General features: G+C 32.4%; 1 protein-coding gene across 1 annotated transcript in view; it reads right to left on the bottom strand.

Moving 5' to 3' along the window:
• The window catches only part of LOC124446390 (KICSTOR complex protein SZT2-like), a 25443-nt gene extending 10336 nt beyond the window's left edge, over positions 1-15107 (bottom strand). The window contains exons 1-36 of the mRNA XM_046997268.1: positions 14882-15107; positions 14282-14404; positions 13963-14124; positions 13600-13677; positions 13397-13489; positions 13133-13255; positions 12066-12177; positions 11611-11746; positions 11407-11488; positions 11183-11204; positions 11018-11107; positions 10781-10817; positions 10378-10479; positions 10095-10153; positions 9955-10028; positions 9716-9738; positions 9454-9546; positions 9277-9315; positions 9011-9140; positions 8572-8600; positions 8243-8317; positions 8126-8176; positions 7768-7920; positions 7282-7399; positions 6862-7022; positions 6467-6706; positions 6293-6371; positions 5947-6189; positions 5331-5574; positions 4210-5231; positions 2826-3204; positions 2097-2367; positions 1231-1505; positions 505-820; positions 346-430; positions 143-275 (exon numbers count right to left, since the gene is read on the bottom strand). Coding sequence (XP_046853224.1) covers positions 143-275; positions 346-430; positions 505-820; positions 1231-1505; positions 2097-2367; positions 2826-3204; positions 4210-5231; positions 5331-5574; positions 5947-6189; positions 6293-6371; positions 6467-6706; positions 6862-7022; positions 7282-7399; positions 7768-7920; positions 8126-8176; positions 8243-8317; positions 8572-8600; positions 9011-9140; positions 9277-9315; positions 9454-9546; positions 9716-9738; positions 9955-10028; positions 10095-10153; positions 10378-10479; positions 10781-10817; positions 11018-11107; positions 11183-11204; positions 11407-11488; positions 11611-11746; positions 12066-12177; positions 13133-13255; positions 13397-13489; positions 13600-13677; positions 13963-14124; positions 14282-14404; positions 14882-14932 — 5503 coding nt within the window. The 5' untranslated portion in view covers positions 14933-15107. The remainder of the gene's footprint in view (positions 1-142; positions 276-345; positions 431-504; positions 821-1230; positions 1506-2096; positions 2368-2825; positions 3205-4209; positions 5232-5330; positions 5575-5946; positions 6190-6292; positions 6372-6466; positions 6707-6861; positions 7023-7281; positions 7400-7767; positions 7921-8125; positions 8177-8242; positions 8318-8571; positions 8601-9010; positions 9141-9276; positions 9316-9453; positions 9547-9715; positions 9739-9954; positions 10029-10094; positions 10154-10377; positions 10480-10780; positions 10818-11017; positions 11108-11182; positions 11205-11406; positions 11489-11610; positions 11747-12065; positions 12178-13132; positions 13256-13396; positions 13490-13599; positions 13678-13962; positions 14125-14281; positions 14405-14881) is intronic.

Here is a 15107-nt window from a genome sequence, read left to right as displayed (position 1 = left end):
GATTTAAAAAGTGAAAAAGTTAACCACTTTATTATAAATTATCAGCACAGCTAAGTATTGTAACGAATATTTAATTTAACCATCAACGCCACCTAACACAGAATGTATAGTTGTATAAGTGTTGTTACCAACACTTGCTTACCATCAATGCCACCTAACACAGGATGCGCAGAAGTTGAGCCTAAAATACTTTCACTCCAAATATCGGCCTCAGATCTCGGTTGTAACAATGGATGGCAGATTTTGTTGTCGTATACGTAACGAAGTAGCATTTTCTGTCAAAAAATAATAAAGCAAATACGGAAAAATTATCTTCTTATAACATAACATAATCTAATCTAATACCTGATTAACAATATGACACAAATTCTTGATTTCATCGATTGCATTTGTGTAAAGGTCATAGTAATATTCGCCATTGCAGCATTCTCTACAAATACAATCATAACGATTTACTTCATTGCCATTTATAAAATATCCAAAAACAAATACGTTTCCTTTTACCGTGCATAAAACAGCACATCAACGACATCGGATTCAGATTTTCTAAGAAGTAGCCACATTTCTGAGAAATCATCATGTAAAGATGTTTGTTTTTCCATCTTTATATCATTTCCAGGAATGCCATCAGAGCTAAACATCGATCCAAACATCACAAACATTTCCTCATCATTATTATCATTTTCAACTTCGTTAATCGTTGATATCTCCTGCTCAGATTTCGTATCATCCACTTCATTGTATACCACATTTCTTGACATTATTGACGACGACAGACGTAGATAATAATAATCCTCCAGTTTTGATAACTTATGACAACCTGAATATAAACACAAATAATTAACACAAAATGAATAAATACATACATAAATAAACATTAATAAACACAAATATATATAAGCATTAAAAAGTAATAAGCATAGACAAGTATAATACAAACATAAACAAACACTAAATCAAAGAAAGTACACAAACATACACACATCAACCTACAAAAACATTATTGGAAATAACTTTTTATTACAATAGTCTTCTTTGTATGAAGTTTGCTGTTTTAAACAAAGAAATTTTGCGTTCTCTTAAGAAAACACCTGAAATTTTATAGACATATTTCCAAATTTTACTATGATCCTTATATTTTGCCTAGTGATCAGTATTGTTTATAAGGAAAAACTCACATTCGACAGAAAATACAACACAATGTACGTAAAATGTACCTAATACACATACCTATCATCATTTTATCAAATTCCTCCATGAAAATACACAAACTCTTTTCCTGTTCTAAAACAAAGTCAAGTTTTAACGAAGTGAAACGACTTGAATGATTTTCCATTTTTTTGCATTCAATGATGTGCTCTGCAACCGTATGGAGAATCTGTTTGGATATAAACGGAACATGACACAACGAGAAGATAATTTCATCTTTAAGAAGCCAGTTAATCTCATCACGGAATTCGCGAATACTTTCAACCTGACTAACGGGTAATCCTGACACCAACAAACTTCATAAAAAAAAAACACGAAAAATACGACTATGAGAACGCTTTGTACATGTCTATTTGATGAAAAACCTAAACATTAATACTTCCAACTATAAACTTACCTACTTTCTCTATCATTTGATACTGATATTGACACAACTATAAACTTACCTACTTTCTCTATCACGTGATACTGATATTGACACAACTATAAACTTACCTACTTTCTCTATCACGTGATACAGATATTGACACAACTATAAACTCACCTACTTTCTCTATCATATGATACAGATATTGACACAACTATAAACTTACCTACTTTCTCTATCACGTGATACAGATATTGACACAACTATAAACTTACCTACTTTCTCTATCATATGATACTGATATTGACACAACTATAAACTTACCTACTTTCTCTATCATGTGATACTGATATTGACACAACTATAAACTTACCTACTTTCTCTATCACGTGATACAGATATTGACACAACTATAAACTTACCTACTTTCTCTATCACGTGATACTGATATTGACACAACTATAAACTTACCTACTTTCTCTATCACGTGATACAGATATTGACACAACTATAAACTTACCTACTTTCTCTATCATGTGATACTGATATTGACACGGACTTAACACCACCATCGACATTTTCAAATCTCACTGTTTTCTCAATTTGTGAAATGGAACTTCCACTTGACAAACTTTGAGAGTCAGCCTTTTCATGATTGTGATTCCTCCATCGTGAGTAGTCAGGTTCCCGAGGTGGAACAAGACAGATGAGATCCAAGGTCAAGTTTAATGTTGAGATTGTAGGATCAATATATTGATCAGGATCCCTGTTAGCTTGGTCCAAAATATCACCTTAGAGAAAAATTAAAGTTATTGTATGCAAATTAAGTAAAATGAAGATGACTGACTGACGGCGGTGTCGAGTGCAATTTGATAAAAAGATCAATGATTTTCAGAACTAAAACATTTCGCGACAAATTAAGAGTAAACATCTTTTTCACTGATTTTACGTTTAAGTCAAGCGCTCAACTTCAAAAAACACCTTTGTTAATGTAACAATAAGATCATATGATCTAGGCAACAATAAACAATACGTAACTTTACTTAAAGAAAATCTCCCTATAGGTATCATAATATTTCATAATATTGGTAAAATTTCATTCTTTGGAAACTCAAAATGTACGTATAGAACTGTAGTGAAAGTATTTCAAATTGAAAATCTCAGTTATTATTAAAATATTTTTAAATTTTTAGTGATGCTGAATCAGTGTATGAATACAATATGCAAATATTTAAAAAAACAAACTCACCAAAACATACAGGTAAATAATCAGTTGGTAAGCTAACCATTGTACTTGATAAATGACTACGATCTCTTAGAGTACAATTCAAACTTAGAAACAATGGTACATTGTTTTCTTTTTCCAACTGTTCCATTAAGTTATCCTCTTTAATGGAACTTTGCATATCAGACATATTGGAAGGATAATTTGATTGGCTAACATCATCACCCTCATCTTTATTCAGAACGTCTTCAGTTATATCAGCAACGAAACAAGAATCGTTTTCATTTTCCACATTCATCTCGGTAAATGGAGAAAGGCCATCATCATTTTCAAACACCACATCAGAATATGCCTCACTGCTCGTCTCATTTGAAACGTCGTTACTTTCATCATCTTCATCTGACTAAACATAACAAATATATTCGTTAGTATACCTTGTTTTGGCTCAAGTGTCCATCTTACCGTTATAACTTCAATTGTTTTATTGTCTCGCTACGTCACAAGTTATCGTGCCTCATAACCTTAGTGTCGCTACGTCACAAGTTATCGTGCCTCATAACCTAAGTGTCGTTACGTCACAAGTTATCGTGCCTCATAACCTTAGTGTCGTTACGTCACAAGTTATCGTGCCTAAGTGTCGTTACGTCACAAGTTATCGTGCCTAAGTGTCGTTACGTCACAAGTTATCGTGCCTCATAACCTTAGTGTCGCTACGTCACAGTTATCGTGCCTCATAACCTAAGTGTCGTTACGTCACAAGTTATCGTGCCTCATAACCTTAGTGTCGCTACGTCACAAGTTATCGTGCCTCATAACCTAAGTGTCGTTACGTCACAAGTTATCGTGCCTCATAACCTTAGTGTCGTTACGTCACAAGTTATCGTGCCTCATAACCTAAGTGTCGTTACGTCACAAGTTATCGTGCCTCATAACCTTAGTGTCGCTACGTCACAAGTTATCGTGCCTCATAACCTAAGTGTCGTTACGTCACAAGTTATCGTGCCTAAGTGTCGTTACGTCAAGCAAATACGTTTCTTCTTCACCACACCAAAATTATATTTCTTGCTGAAATACAACACAATTTCTGTTAATTAATGAACATGTACTACCATTTACAAATAAACCATAACGAAGAAAAGGTATAATATTTGTTAGACGTTTAACTAAAGAGGATTAACCCATCTTACAAGGCAAGAATAGTCATGTGTGTACAGAAAAACTGATGTCATTGACAAGGTTTTCCTAAGCAGCTTAAATAAAAAGTAGTATGTTATTTTGCCGATAACTTATCACTAGTCATGTAAACAAATTGTCTAGTTTCCAGACTTTTGCTGCAAAATATGAAAGAGTTGGGAAAAAGCGAAAGATAAAGCGGCTGTATATTCATTAGAATGAACTGGAAACAAACCTGTGAAAAATCTTTTAAAAAGTCTGGATTGTAAAAATAGTGATCTTTCTTGTTTGGTATTGGTGAAAAATATTTCTTTAGAACTTTGTCAAATCTTTTCTGTATAAAGTCGTGTAAACCTAACAATTCCTCACAATTCGGCGCCCACACAGATTCGTTTCGTTTTACAATTTGACCGCGCAAAAATTCTATAGCGTTTCTTTCATGAGCACGGTCCCAGTCCTCCAACGATTCCTCGCAATCTTTATCACCAATGAAAGCATGCTTAATATGACCGCAAATACTTCCAAGAAATCCAAAAATATCAATCTCTTCTGGAATATTATCTGAGCAGATAGCAAGTGTTTCATCCACATTATCATCATCAACAAATTCATTTTTTCGTAAGCTTTCAAACACAGTGGAGACAAAGCAATATAAAAACATGTCGTATACAATGATACAATGGTGAGTTAGTTCTTTGGATGTATGTAAATCAGGGTTCGAACCAAACTCTCCAAGGCTGTCCCTGTAGTCCAACAAGATATCTTTGAATAATTTATTTTCCATGAATGAAGACAAAGAAAAGTCATAAACAAAGATGGACAGGTCAACACAACTTCCTTCACTGGATCGTCTAGAACGCCAAAATTTTCCCACAGTTTCGCTACATTCATCCTCCACTTCAGTCTCATCAGACAACAAAGATACATTTGACGTTGAAATATTTTGTCTCCCTTTTATTCTTAGCGCATTCTCGTCTTCTTTCAAAATCTTGGCAAAAGATTGTAATGCTTTATAGGTTGCAGGTAAAAACGTTAATAATAAATGTCTATTTTCAATTCTCGTAAAACATCTCCATGTTATGTTTTCGACGTGTGGTGGACATTTCTCAACATCACAACGATGTAAAAGGAATTCAAGAAAAGTCTTTGAATCTTCAGGAGTGAGAATCAATTCTCTATCGTGAAATCTTTTCATGTGATCGAGAATGTGATCAAACAAAATATCGTTACTTCGATGATAAGTGGATCTTGATGAACCTTCATAAACATATGTAGATGAATTAAACTATCTTCAATAAGAACAGGTAGTGAATTTGTTAAATAAATGAACTATCAAAAAATATGATATATTTTTACCTCTTTCGTGCTCTATTAATGTGGAAAAAAGAAATTTCACTTGTCTTGAATGAGTAAGAAGTTTTATCACATTGAAAGGAAAAGGAATTTCATATATGAGCGACATTTTGTCTGGATCAGTAGGCGGAGGCATGACGTCATTTACCGCTTCATTGGGGCAATGTACAACTTGATCATCACACATGCGACAGATATGATCAAATGTCAACCATACTGAAATAATCTCAACATCTTCTTCAAAAATCTGAATAAAACCATAAAAAAACATTAAGTATCAGCTAAGATATGAGACTAACATGTTGCAAAAGTTATTGACCAAATTATGATACGTAGATGATGATGATGATGATGTAAAAGATATTTTGAAATAATGTCCTCAGAAAAGTCCTTCCCTTCAAAAATAATCCTTTCCCAGGAAAGTTGTGATTTCATTGCTTATTTTGTTGTTATAAAAACAACAGTCGGTTATCAAAGAGAGATATGTGTTAAAGACAATGTTAAAATGAGAGTGGTATAATCCAGCTCAAAATGATAAGCAACATTTTATGGTTAGAATAAAACTAAAGTTGATGAAATTCTTCACGCGTATTTCAAGTAACATTTTTATAACCATTACCTTGGCTGCTATTTCAAAATATTGCTTTCCATGTAAATAATCAGGAATTTCCTCTTCGACAACCACGCCATGTTGAGGTTCAACCCAAACCTCTACTACTAGTTCCAGCTCCCTCTCATCTTCGGGAAGGCGGTTATCACATGCCCAGCGAACAACACGATTATGACTGGACAACGTCATTGGTGGAAATAGAACTAACTGTACGATACATGTGTTGGGTGCTTTGTCATCATTATGAGTTTCCTGAAGAAAAATTGTGTATGTCAACGGTATTTTTAATGACTTTAACGAAAGATTTCACGCATTCTTTGAAAAAATTTACAAGCATTAGTATTGAAATACTTACTTTAACATTAAATTCTTTAAACATTGTTGTCACTCCTAGATTACTGAAAACAAATGTATACCCTTGATTCTCTCGAACCCTAAAAAATACCCAATGCTGTTCAACGCTGTTTTTAGCAGTTTTGATTAAAAATTACATGTTTATGATTTTGTTTTATACACATAAATAACGCACTTTGCTATATATTTCAATATCTTGGATACAGTATCGGGTGGAGTAGTAGAATCCAATCTTTTAGGATGCAAAGTAAACACCCAACGTTGATGATAGAGAAATCGCGATAGAACTTTCAGTGAGGAATCATGATTTCCTTTCGAAGGATACATCCATGGTTCATACGTTTCAATAACTCTCGAGGAATCTTTGCTGTGTAATGATGGTCGGATAACAAACTCTTTGGGTTGTTCTTCGTATCTTATAAATATAACACTTCGTGAATAACACAATAAAAAAAGTACATTACAATACATAAATACATCACACTTACAAAAACATTTGTACAGATGAACTAATTATAACTGACAACGACAATCAAGAGAAAAATCCTCCGGAATTTTCAATTTTATCACCTGACGAGTATTCTATCCAATGGCTTGTGTAAAAGTTTCAAACAAACAAGTTTTTTTGGCCTCTCGACTTCATTATCCCCATCCGTCGGTTTGGAAGATTTCTCAGAAGAAGAAAATGGAGCTTTTATTTCTTTCAGATCATTATAAAGAGAATTTACGATCTAAAACAAAACATTTGACTAATTGAAATCATTCAGTATCACAAATAAGATCTTCTATATTTTACAATTGTGGTAGCAAAACACACAAAAAAATGTGTTTTAACAGAGATGACAAAGTAATGTAATACAATGTCATATAAAACAATATACTTGCCTAGTTTATAGTGTGTTAGTGAGATTTTTTACACGATTAAAAATGTAACTTCTCTCAATGAATGCGAATTGACCAAAAAAAATTAATCGTGTTCATTAAAATCACCTTGTGTCTCTCTGCTCCAGGTGTTCCACCCAAAAACGCAATTCGTACCACGATAGAGGGAGCTTTGGAAGATATGCGTACGATGCAAAAAGACCTAGGTGGATCTTCTGGATCATTACTTGATAAAAAAATTAACAAAAATCAATTAGTGTCGATAAATACACATAACGCTGCCAGAAAATACTCCTCAAACTTGTGCACAGAAGAGAATTGAAAGATCAACTTGATGTCTTCAATTAACCAGATTCCAAACACGAGGATTCAAACAACCTCGCACTTCAGACAATTTTTATAGTGATGTTGTATAACACCTAATTTAACCATTTTGGCATTTTAGTTACTTTATGATAATTGCACTATCGTGAAATGTTAAGTAAAAAAGATTTTCAAAGAAAAAAAATATTAGCTGTACTCCTGTGTTGAGCACTCTTATTTATTAACAATTAACGATTCGATGCACAGACATATAAACAAGTATATACGTACCCTTCAACAAACTTAATGTAAGTATGATTCTCAGCTAAAGCAAAAGAACTCCATTCCTTTAGGAAGACTGCTAGAGAGCTGAGAGAATTTCGACAGTGAATATGATGAGAACGATCAGTAACTGACGGCAAGAACAACGATTTTGGAAGAGGTCTAAAATAAGCAAAAACAGACAAGAAAACTTGTTTAATGAAACTTCCGTGCATCTTCTTTATGTCGAAGAAAATTAGCTGACATTAACAAAGGTCTCGAACAAACGAGCGACAATTTTCATTTGCCAAGAACATTTCACACACAAAATAAACAAATTAAAACACGAATGACGAACAGTTGAAAAATATAATTTTCTATTTTTAACCTGTCATGCTCTAAAACCATATTGATACGATGACAATGCATCCAACGTTGCCTGAAAGATAAAAATCACCAAATTATATCATGTATCAAAATTGACAAAGAATTTCACTGAATATACCAATTATTGACATCCAGGGTCAAGATTGCCCTCCAGAATGCAGCAAATTGTGCTTCTTGTGATTTCGAGGATTTTCTATAACAAAAAATTTTTAAGTTAAGAGTGTAACGGAAGATCATACTACTTCGATCGCTCATTTTATTTTACTTTATTTTCTTTTATTACAGTAAAAACAAACGTTTTAACGGACGCGTATAATAAGTTCCTTTACAATTACTACTGTTTTAACTGCTATTGTAACTAGGAAGACGCATATTTGCTTATTTTATAGAAATAATTCCCAACTTCTTAAACATTGTAACAAAAATGGGAAAAAATGTCAAACTTACTTAGTTTTTCCTTGTTCCACAACCAATACCTAAAAATAAATTTAAAAATAAACGAAAATTCTTTTGATGAAGTAGAAAATCCCCGAAGATGTGCGCGCCGTGTGGTCATTACAATGTTGAGAGACAAATCCAAACAGTTAAGTTCAAACTTGCAACATGAATGTAAAATGCAGTAAAACAACATTATTCTTTTGTTGCATTTTTCTCACAATTAAAAATGTTTTTGTATTTCATTTGGAAGTTCGAAATGCTCAATTACTGATGTATTGAATCGTAGTAAAAAATCCTTAATAGACTTGAGTGACAGTAGATGACAACAGCAAAGAGTTGTGGAAACTACTTCAGCATTTTACTGTTTAAGACTATTTATGAAATTTACGCATTTTCACACCATAAAAATATCACTATTTCTTTTTGATGATTGCAAAGGCCAACTTACCGGATGTAGAGAATTTGGTGGTAAATGAAAAAGAGGCACACCTCTTCTTACTGATTCAGGAGTAGAGTAATAAAGTGGATTAGAGGAAAACGACTGGAGGTTAACCAACAACGAATCCGTGAATTCAAGACTAAAATATCGTCAACACACAAATGACTGGTCACTTCATGATAGTTACACTGGCAAATGGTTTCAATGATAATATAAGATGTATATGATCTTTCATCATAGGTTTATTCACAAAAAATTTAACTGTTTCTACTTACTTTTTCAGAGCAAGATTGAACGTTTCCACAACATTTGCCCTGGAATCAACAAACATATGAACAACAACAACAGAAAAGCAATTAAACTTAAGTAAGATCCAGGAAATCGATTTGCTTATTTTACTTTCAGTGAAACAATAAGTAACAAATGCAGACTGTGTATTAAAATCAATGTACCTATATCCTTTCATTGAGAAAAGTTTCTTTGTATAAACATCATGGAGAAATCCGTACGTTCCTTGAACAATTATGTCCACCTTTGTACAAGCACTGAAATGAGAAAATAAAAATGACATATAATGGCATATAATGACGTAATAATAATGAAGTATTGATACACTACAAATAAAGAAATTGTTGAAATGTGCGCAAAAACAACGTCAAATTTGTGCAAAAAGATAACAACTTTTCCAAAAATTAATCCACATGTAAAATTTACCTTGAGACTGGAACTGGCCAAACCTGTAAAAACAACAATTAGAAGGTTTTTGTTCATTCTTTTGTCTTGCAATGATACATTTATAAACAGTAAGGAAAGTTAGTATTGAAAGTCAGTGATGAACATTCTCAATGAACACAATCTTGCAAATACAACTGGTACTAATAATAAAGTCGTAAAATACATACGCTATAGATTTCTCATACGTTTAGTCTGTAACATCCATGTTATCAACTTACAGATGACGCTGTATATTCAATATAAGCATTCTGTTTCCATAGCAACAACAATTTAACAACGAGTTCCTTTCCACCTAAAAATACATCACAAATATTTAAAGATTGTTCAATTAAAACTTTTAGGTAATACACTCAATGACCTCGTTGGAACGCGATATCTTTAATGCAATATCCTTCACGTAAACGAATCGACAACACGCTAAAAATATACAGCTTCGTATAAGTTGAAATGGTAGATCCCAATAAATTCAAAACAAAACCGGATTCACTGCTCCAGTTTGCGGAAGACACAAAGCAGTTCAGAGATGGAAAACTCAGAAGTTTTTCTAGAAATTTAAGGCTTGAATTTGGAGCTTTTGCACAACTGCACACCACTTTGAGATCATAAAAACATATTTGTTAAAAAAATAACTGTTATTGTACCATGATATGGACGTTTGTAAAGTTTTTTCGACATGTTTCTTTCGTATCAATGGCTCAGTAAGAGCTTTATCCCACTGATGTAAAGATAACGACAAACTAGAACTGAAGAAATAATACAAATTGATAACAGTACTTACATACAAAGATAATTGCCCATTGAGAAGATCTTACCGGGGGGGAGAGCTAACAAGGGGGGAGGCGGACACTTAAGACGTAATATATGATTTTGTAAGGGTTTGTGACGTTATTTTGTATGTGTGACGACTCAGTAGACAGAAACATAGCTCGAATGAGTCCTTCATTGGAGAAGAAGTTGTGTTTATAAAAATTAATATTCGTTGCAAATTGGTATTAAGTGCGCACATATAAAAGATTTCAAACATATTTTTCAAATACCACATACCATTTATGAAGAACATCGTCTCCTTCATGGTTCAACTCTGTATGAAACAATTATTAATTAATATGAAGATTACTTTTGCTCTATATTCATTCTTATGTCAAACGTAACCAGTTGAACTTATAGTCACCAATAAAATAGAATAATTCTATTAACAAAAAAGTTTATCATGCAAATCTTCACTTATCCTATTCCAAAAAGACAGCAGCCATTTGCTAAAAAATATATAATTAAGTATACCTTCCCAAAAACTAATTTTTCCCAAGTCGTATTCCCATTGAAAACTCCAACAAAGAAATGCTTTTTGATAAAAATTCATTAAAGGTAGTTCTACAAAGGACAAACGTGAACTGTTTACTTTGAATTTTAATATAAAGTATTTATATTTTCGTTTTTTCTTCTTACCATTATTAGAAAGCTCATCTACCTGGAAAACAACAAATATATTCATACAAAAGCCTGCTTGCACTGACTTACAAATTAAGTTAGGTGTTATTACTAATGTTCACATTTATCAAACACAATGAATGTCGTAATAAATAGAAGTTACACTACCATCAAGTATACATGTAATGATTTATTTCACGATAAAGACACCAAACATGCAAATTTGTCAATTTCTAACTTACTGGAAGTGTTTTAGATAAGTAAGCTCCGGAAGTTGCGTTGGCCAAAAACTTCATCAGATCCGTATTTGGAATATAACCCAAACTTTAAAACAAACCAATCAAAGAAAATATTATAAAGTAAAAGTGTTCATTCAGCCAGATGGTGTACACATTATTTTCTAACACTTTGACTGTTTTGCAAATATAATTTGAAGCAAGCCATACCTACAGTGTGCCTGAAAGGGGCTTCCCACTTTCACAAATGAACAACAGACAGTATGAGATCTCAACTGAGCCAGTAATGCATGAACCATAGCGGCATTTGGTAGACCAAAGACACCATCACTTATGATCACAATACCTTAATTTGTGGAAAGTTGAAAAATACACTTAAAACGTAAATTAAAGGTAAAAGGTGAACACAATGATGGAAAAACATTAAGAAATTTCATGATACATTTTCTCGCTTTGCTACAACTATATAGTTAGATGTATTTTCGATCAAATAAAAATTTTACAAAATATTTAAAATACTTTGAAAACAAGCAAAGGAAAATATTTCTCACTTTAAATGGGACGATTTTGTGATCATTATGATTATTCTTAATACAATTGCTGTAGAAAAATCGTCTTAAAAGATGCCCACTAACTTAAAACCTACAGCATTATGTAATAAGTACCTCCACTAGCATTTCTAGGAAGAAGCTCTAAAGATAAAATAGACATTTTCAACATGACCACAATAGACAGTTCCAACGCTGTATGAGGGAATTTTTGTTTCTCTTCTTGATTCTAAAATACAAATCAAAACAATTTTAAGAAAATTTTCGAGAGAGCTATTGGGAGACATTTTTTAATACTGGCAAGATTGTCAAATCATTTTATGAAAAAACTCCATTCTTCATGATAATGGGTTTTCGATTTCAAAGATGACTAAATCAGCAATTGTGATAAGTTAAAAAGGAGATGATGCTTCAGAATATTTGATGACGTCATTAACACGTGATCAAGTAAAAATTGAGAAAATCGCTTTAATCGATTATTACAAACATATAATTATGCTCTTGTTAGCTAATACTCATTTTAGCTAAGTAGAACACATCCTTTGAGTACATTGTTTAAATTTACGAAATTATTTTTAACATTTCTTCTTTAACTCCGATTAAGTTTTAACTCACATATCATGAGAAGAAATCCATTGAATTAAATATTTTCGTTCATTTACTAGTTCAAATGGCGTAATGATTATAGAACTAGCGAAAACCACTTCTTTTAAGGTCTGTGCTTGTCTTGTTATACAAATTATATTTACAGTTGTCTTGTTCTCCACAGTAATGTCTAAGACTGTCTTGTTTTCCAAATAATAAATATCTACAGTTGAGTTGTTTCTGCAGTTCAGAATGTCTTTTGTTTTTCACTTTAATTTTACGCAGTTCAACCAATCTGAAGTTTGAGTTCAGAGTCATGCTAACAATGAATATGTAAATGTTGAAATGAAACCTGCAAAATATTAACTTCTATAATGTGAATGAAGCTCCAGAAATCTTCGACGTACTCCAGAAAGCTTTAAAGAATTGATTATATACTATCGGTGACCCAAAGAAAACTTTACGCTGTGATGCATGATAATCATGACTTTTCGCCAATTATGTCAATAGTGCAAACTTTCTTCGAAAATTCTCCAAAACATGATAATGAACAAACAGCAAGTCATAGTGGTCTAAAAAATCACTTCTTTCAAGAGTACCTGTTTGTCATAAAACTGGATGGCATGAGCGTTCTTATTTTCCATTTCTAGTAACTGTTTGTGAACAGAAGACAGAATCTTTTCGATATTATTCTGAGTGACTAGACAACCCTCAACTAAAACCTAGAAACATGATAATGAACTTTAAACTACTGAACAACGAAACATTTGTTAAATGATAATGCCTTCGCCAACACATAAAAGCAAACCTGGACTGCACACACAAACCTAAACTGTACACACAAACCTAGACTGTACACAAACCTGGACTGTACCACACTCTACGACACCATTATAACCAAGAACTGTAACATATAATTCTGGAGTGAGTAGCAAATTACTTCCAGGAACTGTAAACTAAAAAATATTTTGGAGTATTTTAATATGATGATCTAGTTGAAGCTGAAAATGTTCATGGGCAAATCATATTCATTGATCAGTGATTTATTGATCTGTTACATACTAACCGGTAAAACTAGACCACGAAGACAGTTTTCAAAGCTTTCAAAGGATAGTTCATTTACAACTTTTCCAGAAAATAAATCCTTAACAGAAGAATAAAGATTGAAACAGTAATAAAAACTTTAAAAATACTGTTTATTCTCATCAGTTTTTTCTTTGGCTTCTTGAAAAGGTCTCAATGCTTCCCAATACAATCTTGTACAGAGTAACAAGTCAAAAATTGGTTTAATAATCAGCCTTTCAAGATTCTTACTGCATTGTGCTGTTTTGGTATTTGTATGAGAAAGTTTAAGACCATTTCAGGTAGTCACAATTAGAAGCAATGAGGGAAATAGTCTATTTGAATAGCATTAAGCAGTTGGACATACCACACTAGCCAAAGATTGACTAACATCCAAACAAAACACAAACTTATACATTCTTCCAAGAAAAATAACAAGTGTTGAGGGAACGACAATGCATCTCTCAGAATGTTTTGTGGAAGATTTTGATACAACAGACAGCACTTCAAGCTCTTTTTCTGACGATTTCTAAAAAGAAAGTACACATGCATATCAAATATTTGAGTTTGTTAGGATTTTCAACATCACATATTTTGGAAAGCTCCTGTGACAATTATAAACCAATCATTTATAAATCATCTTTGAATGAATTGTTAATCAAAATTGTGGTCTATCACAAACTTACAATGACATCATCATTGTTTGGCACAATTACTTTGCCAAAGTTATCAAAAAACCATGACACTTTAATGCTACGAGATATTCTGTAATTCTTTCCATTAAGAAGATAAATCTGACTGGCATCAGGCTGAAAATTAACAACAATTACATGACACATAAAAAGGATGAAAACTATGAAATTTCAATGTATATTTATCTAGGTACATAAATAAATTGTGTTATTTTCAGATCTCAAAGGCACTTTGAAACACCTCTTGGCAATTTCCTCCCAATAAAAAATTCTTCTAATAATGATGAAATGTTACAGCAATTTTTAAGCCCATAAAAAGAAACCTTGTGCAATATTCTTGTGCATAACCACACAATACATCTGTTCAGGTTAAGATACACACATAAAAATCATTTTGTTCAATCTCAAGTCATGTGTCAAACATATAATTTTATAACTAACATGGCAGAACAATTTCGAAGAAGCAGAATTTATTGCTAAGTATTTTTTTTTTGGCGACAAAAATACTCCAGGAATATGTGGATGAGCCTATCAGATCTAAATGTTAAAAATCAATTAACAACCATATTTCATAAATGGTAGAAGTAAAAATACCTTGCTGTTGTCTAAGGTATTGAGATCATCATCAGCAGTTGGAGAAATCATATTCTCTCGTACTGTTGCCTGTTGGTATAATCAAAAGATAACAGCAGTAGAAATGATTTTAAATACAATTTCCATACCAGCAATTAAAAATCTCAAGCAATGTCAAATCAGAGAGTTCCTCATCTGTATTATTTATCAAAGACTGTTGACAATGTTCAGTGTTCTTTGATTTCTG

The sequence above is a fragment of the Xenia sp. Carnegie-2017 genome, unplaced genomic scaffold (assembly GCF_021976095.1).
Source record: "Xenia sp. Carnegie-2017 unplaced genomic scaffold, XeniaSp_v1 HiC_scaffold_1, whole genome shotgun sequence".
Lineage (NCBI taxonomy): Eukaryota > Metazoa > Cnidaria > Anthozoa > Malacalcyonacea > Xeniidae > Xenia > Xenia sp. Carnegie-2017.
This window is presented reverse-complemented; position numbering and strand designations above follow the sequence as displayed.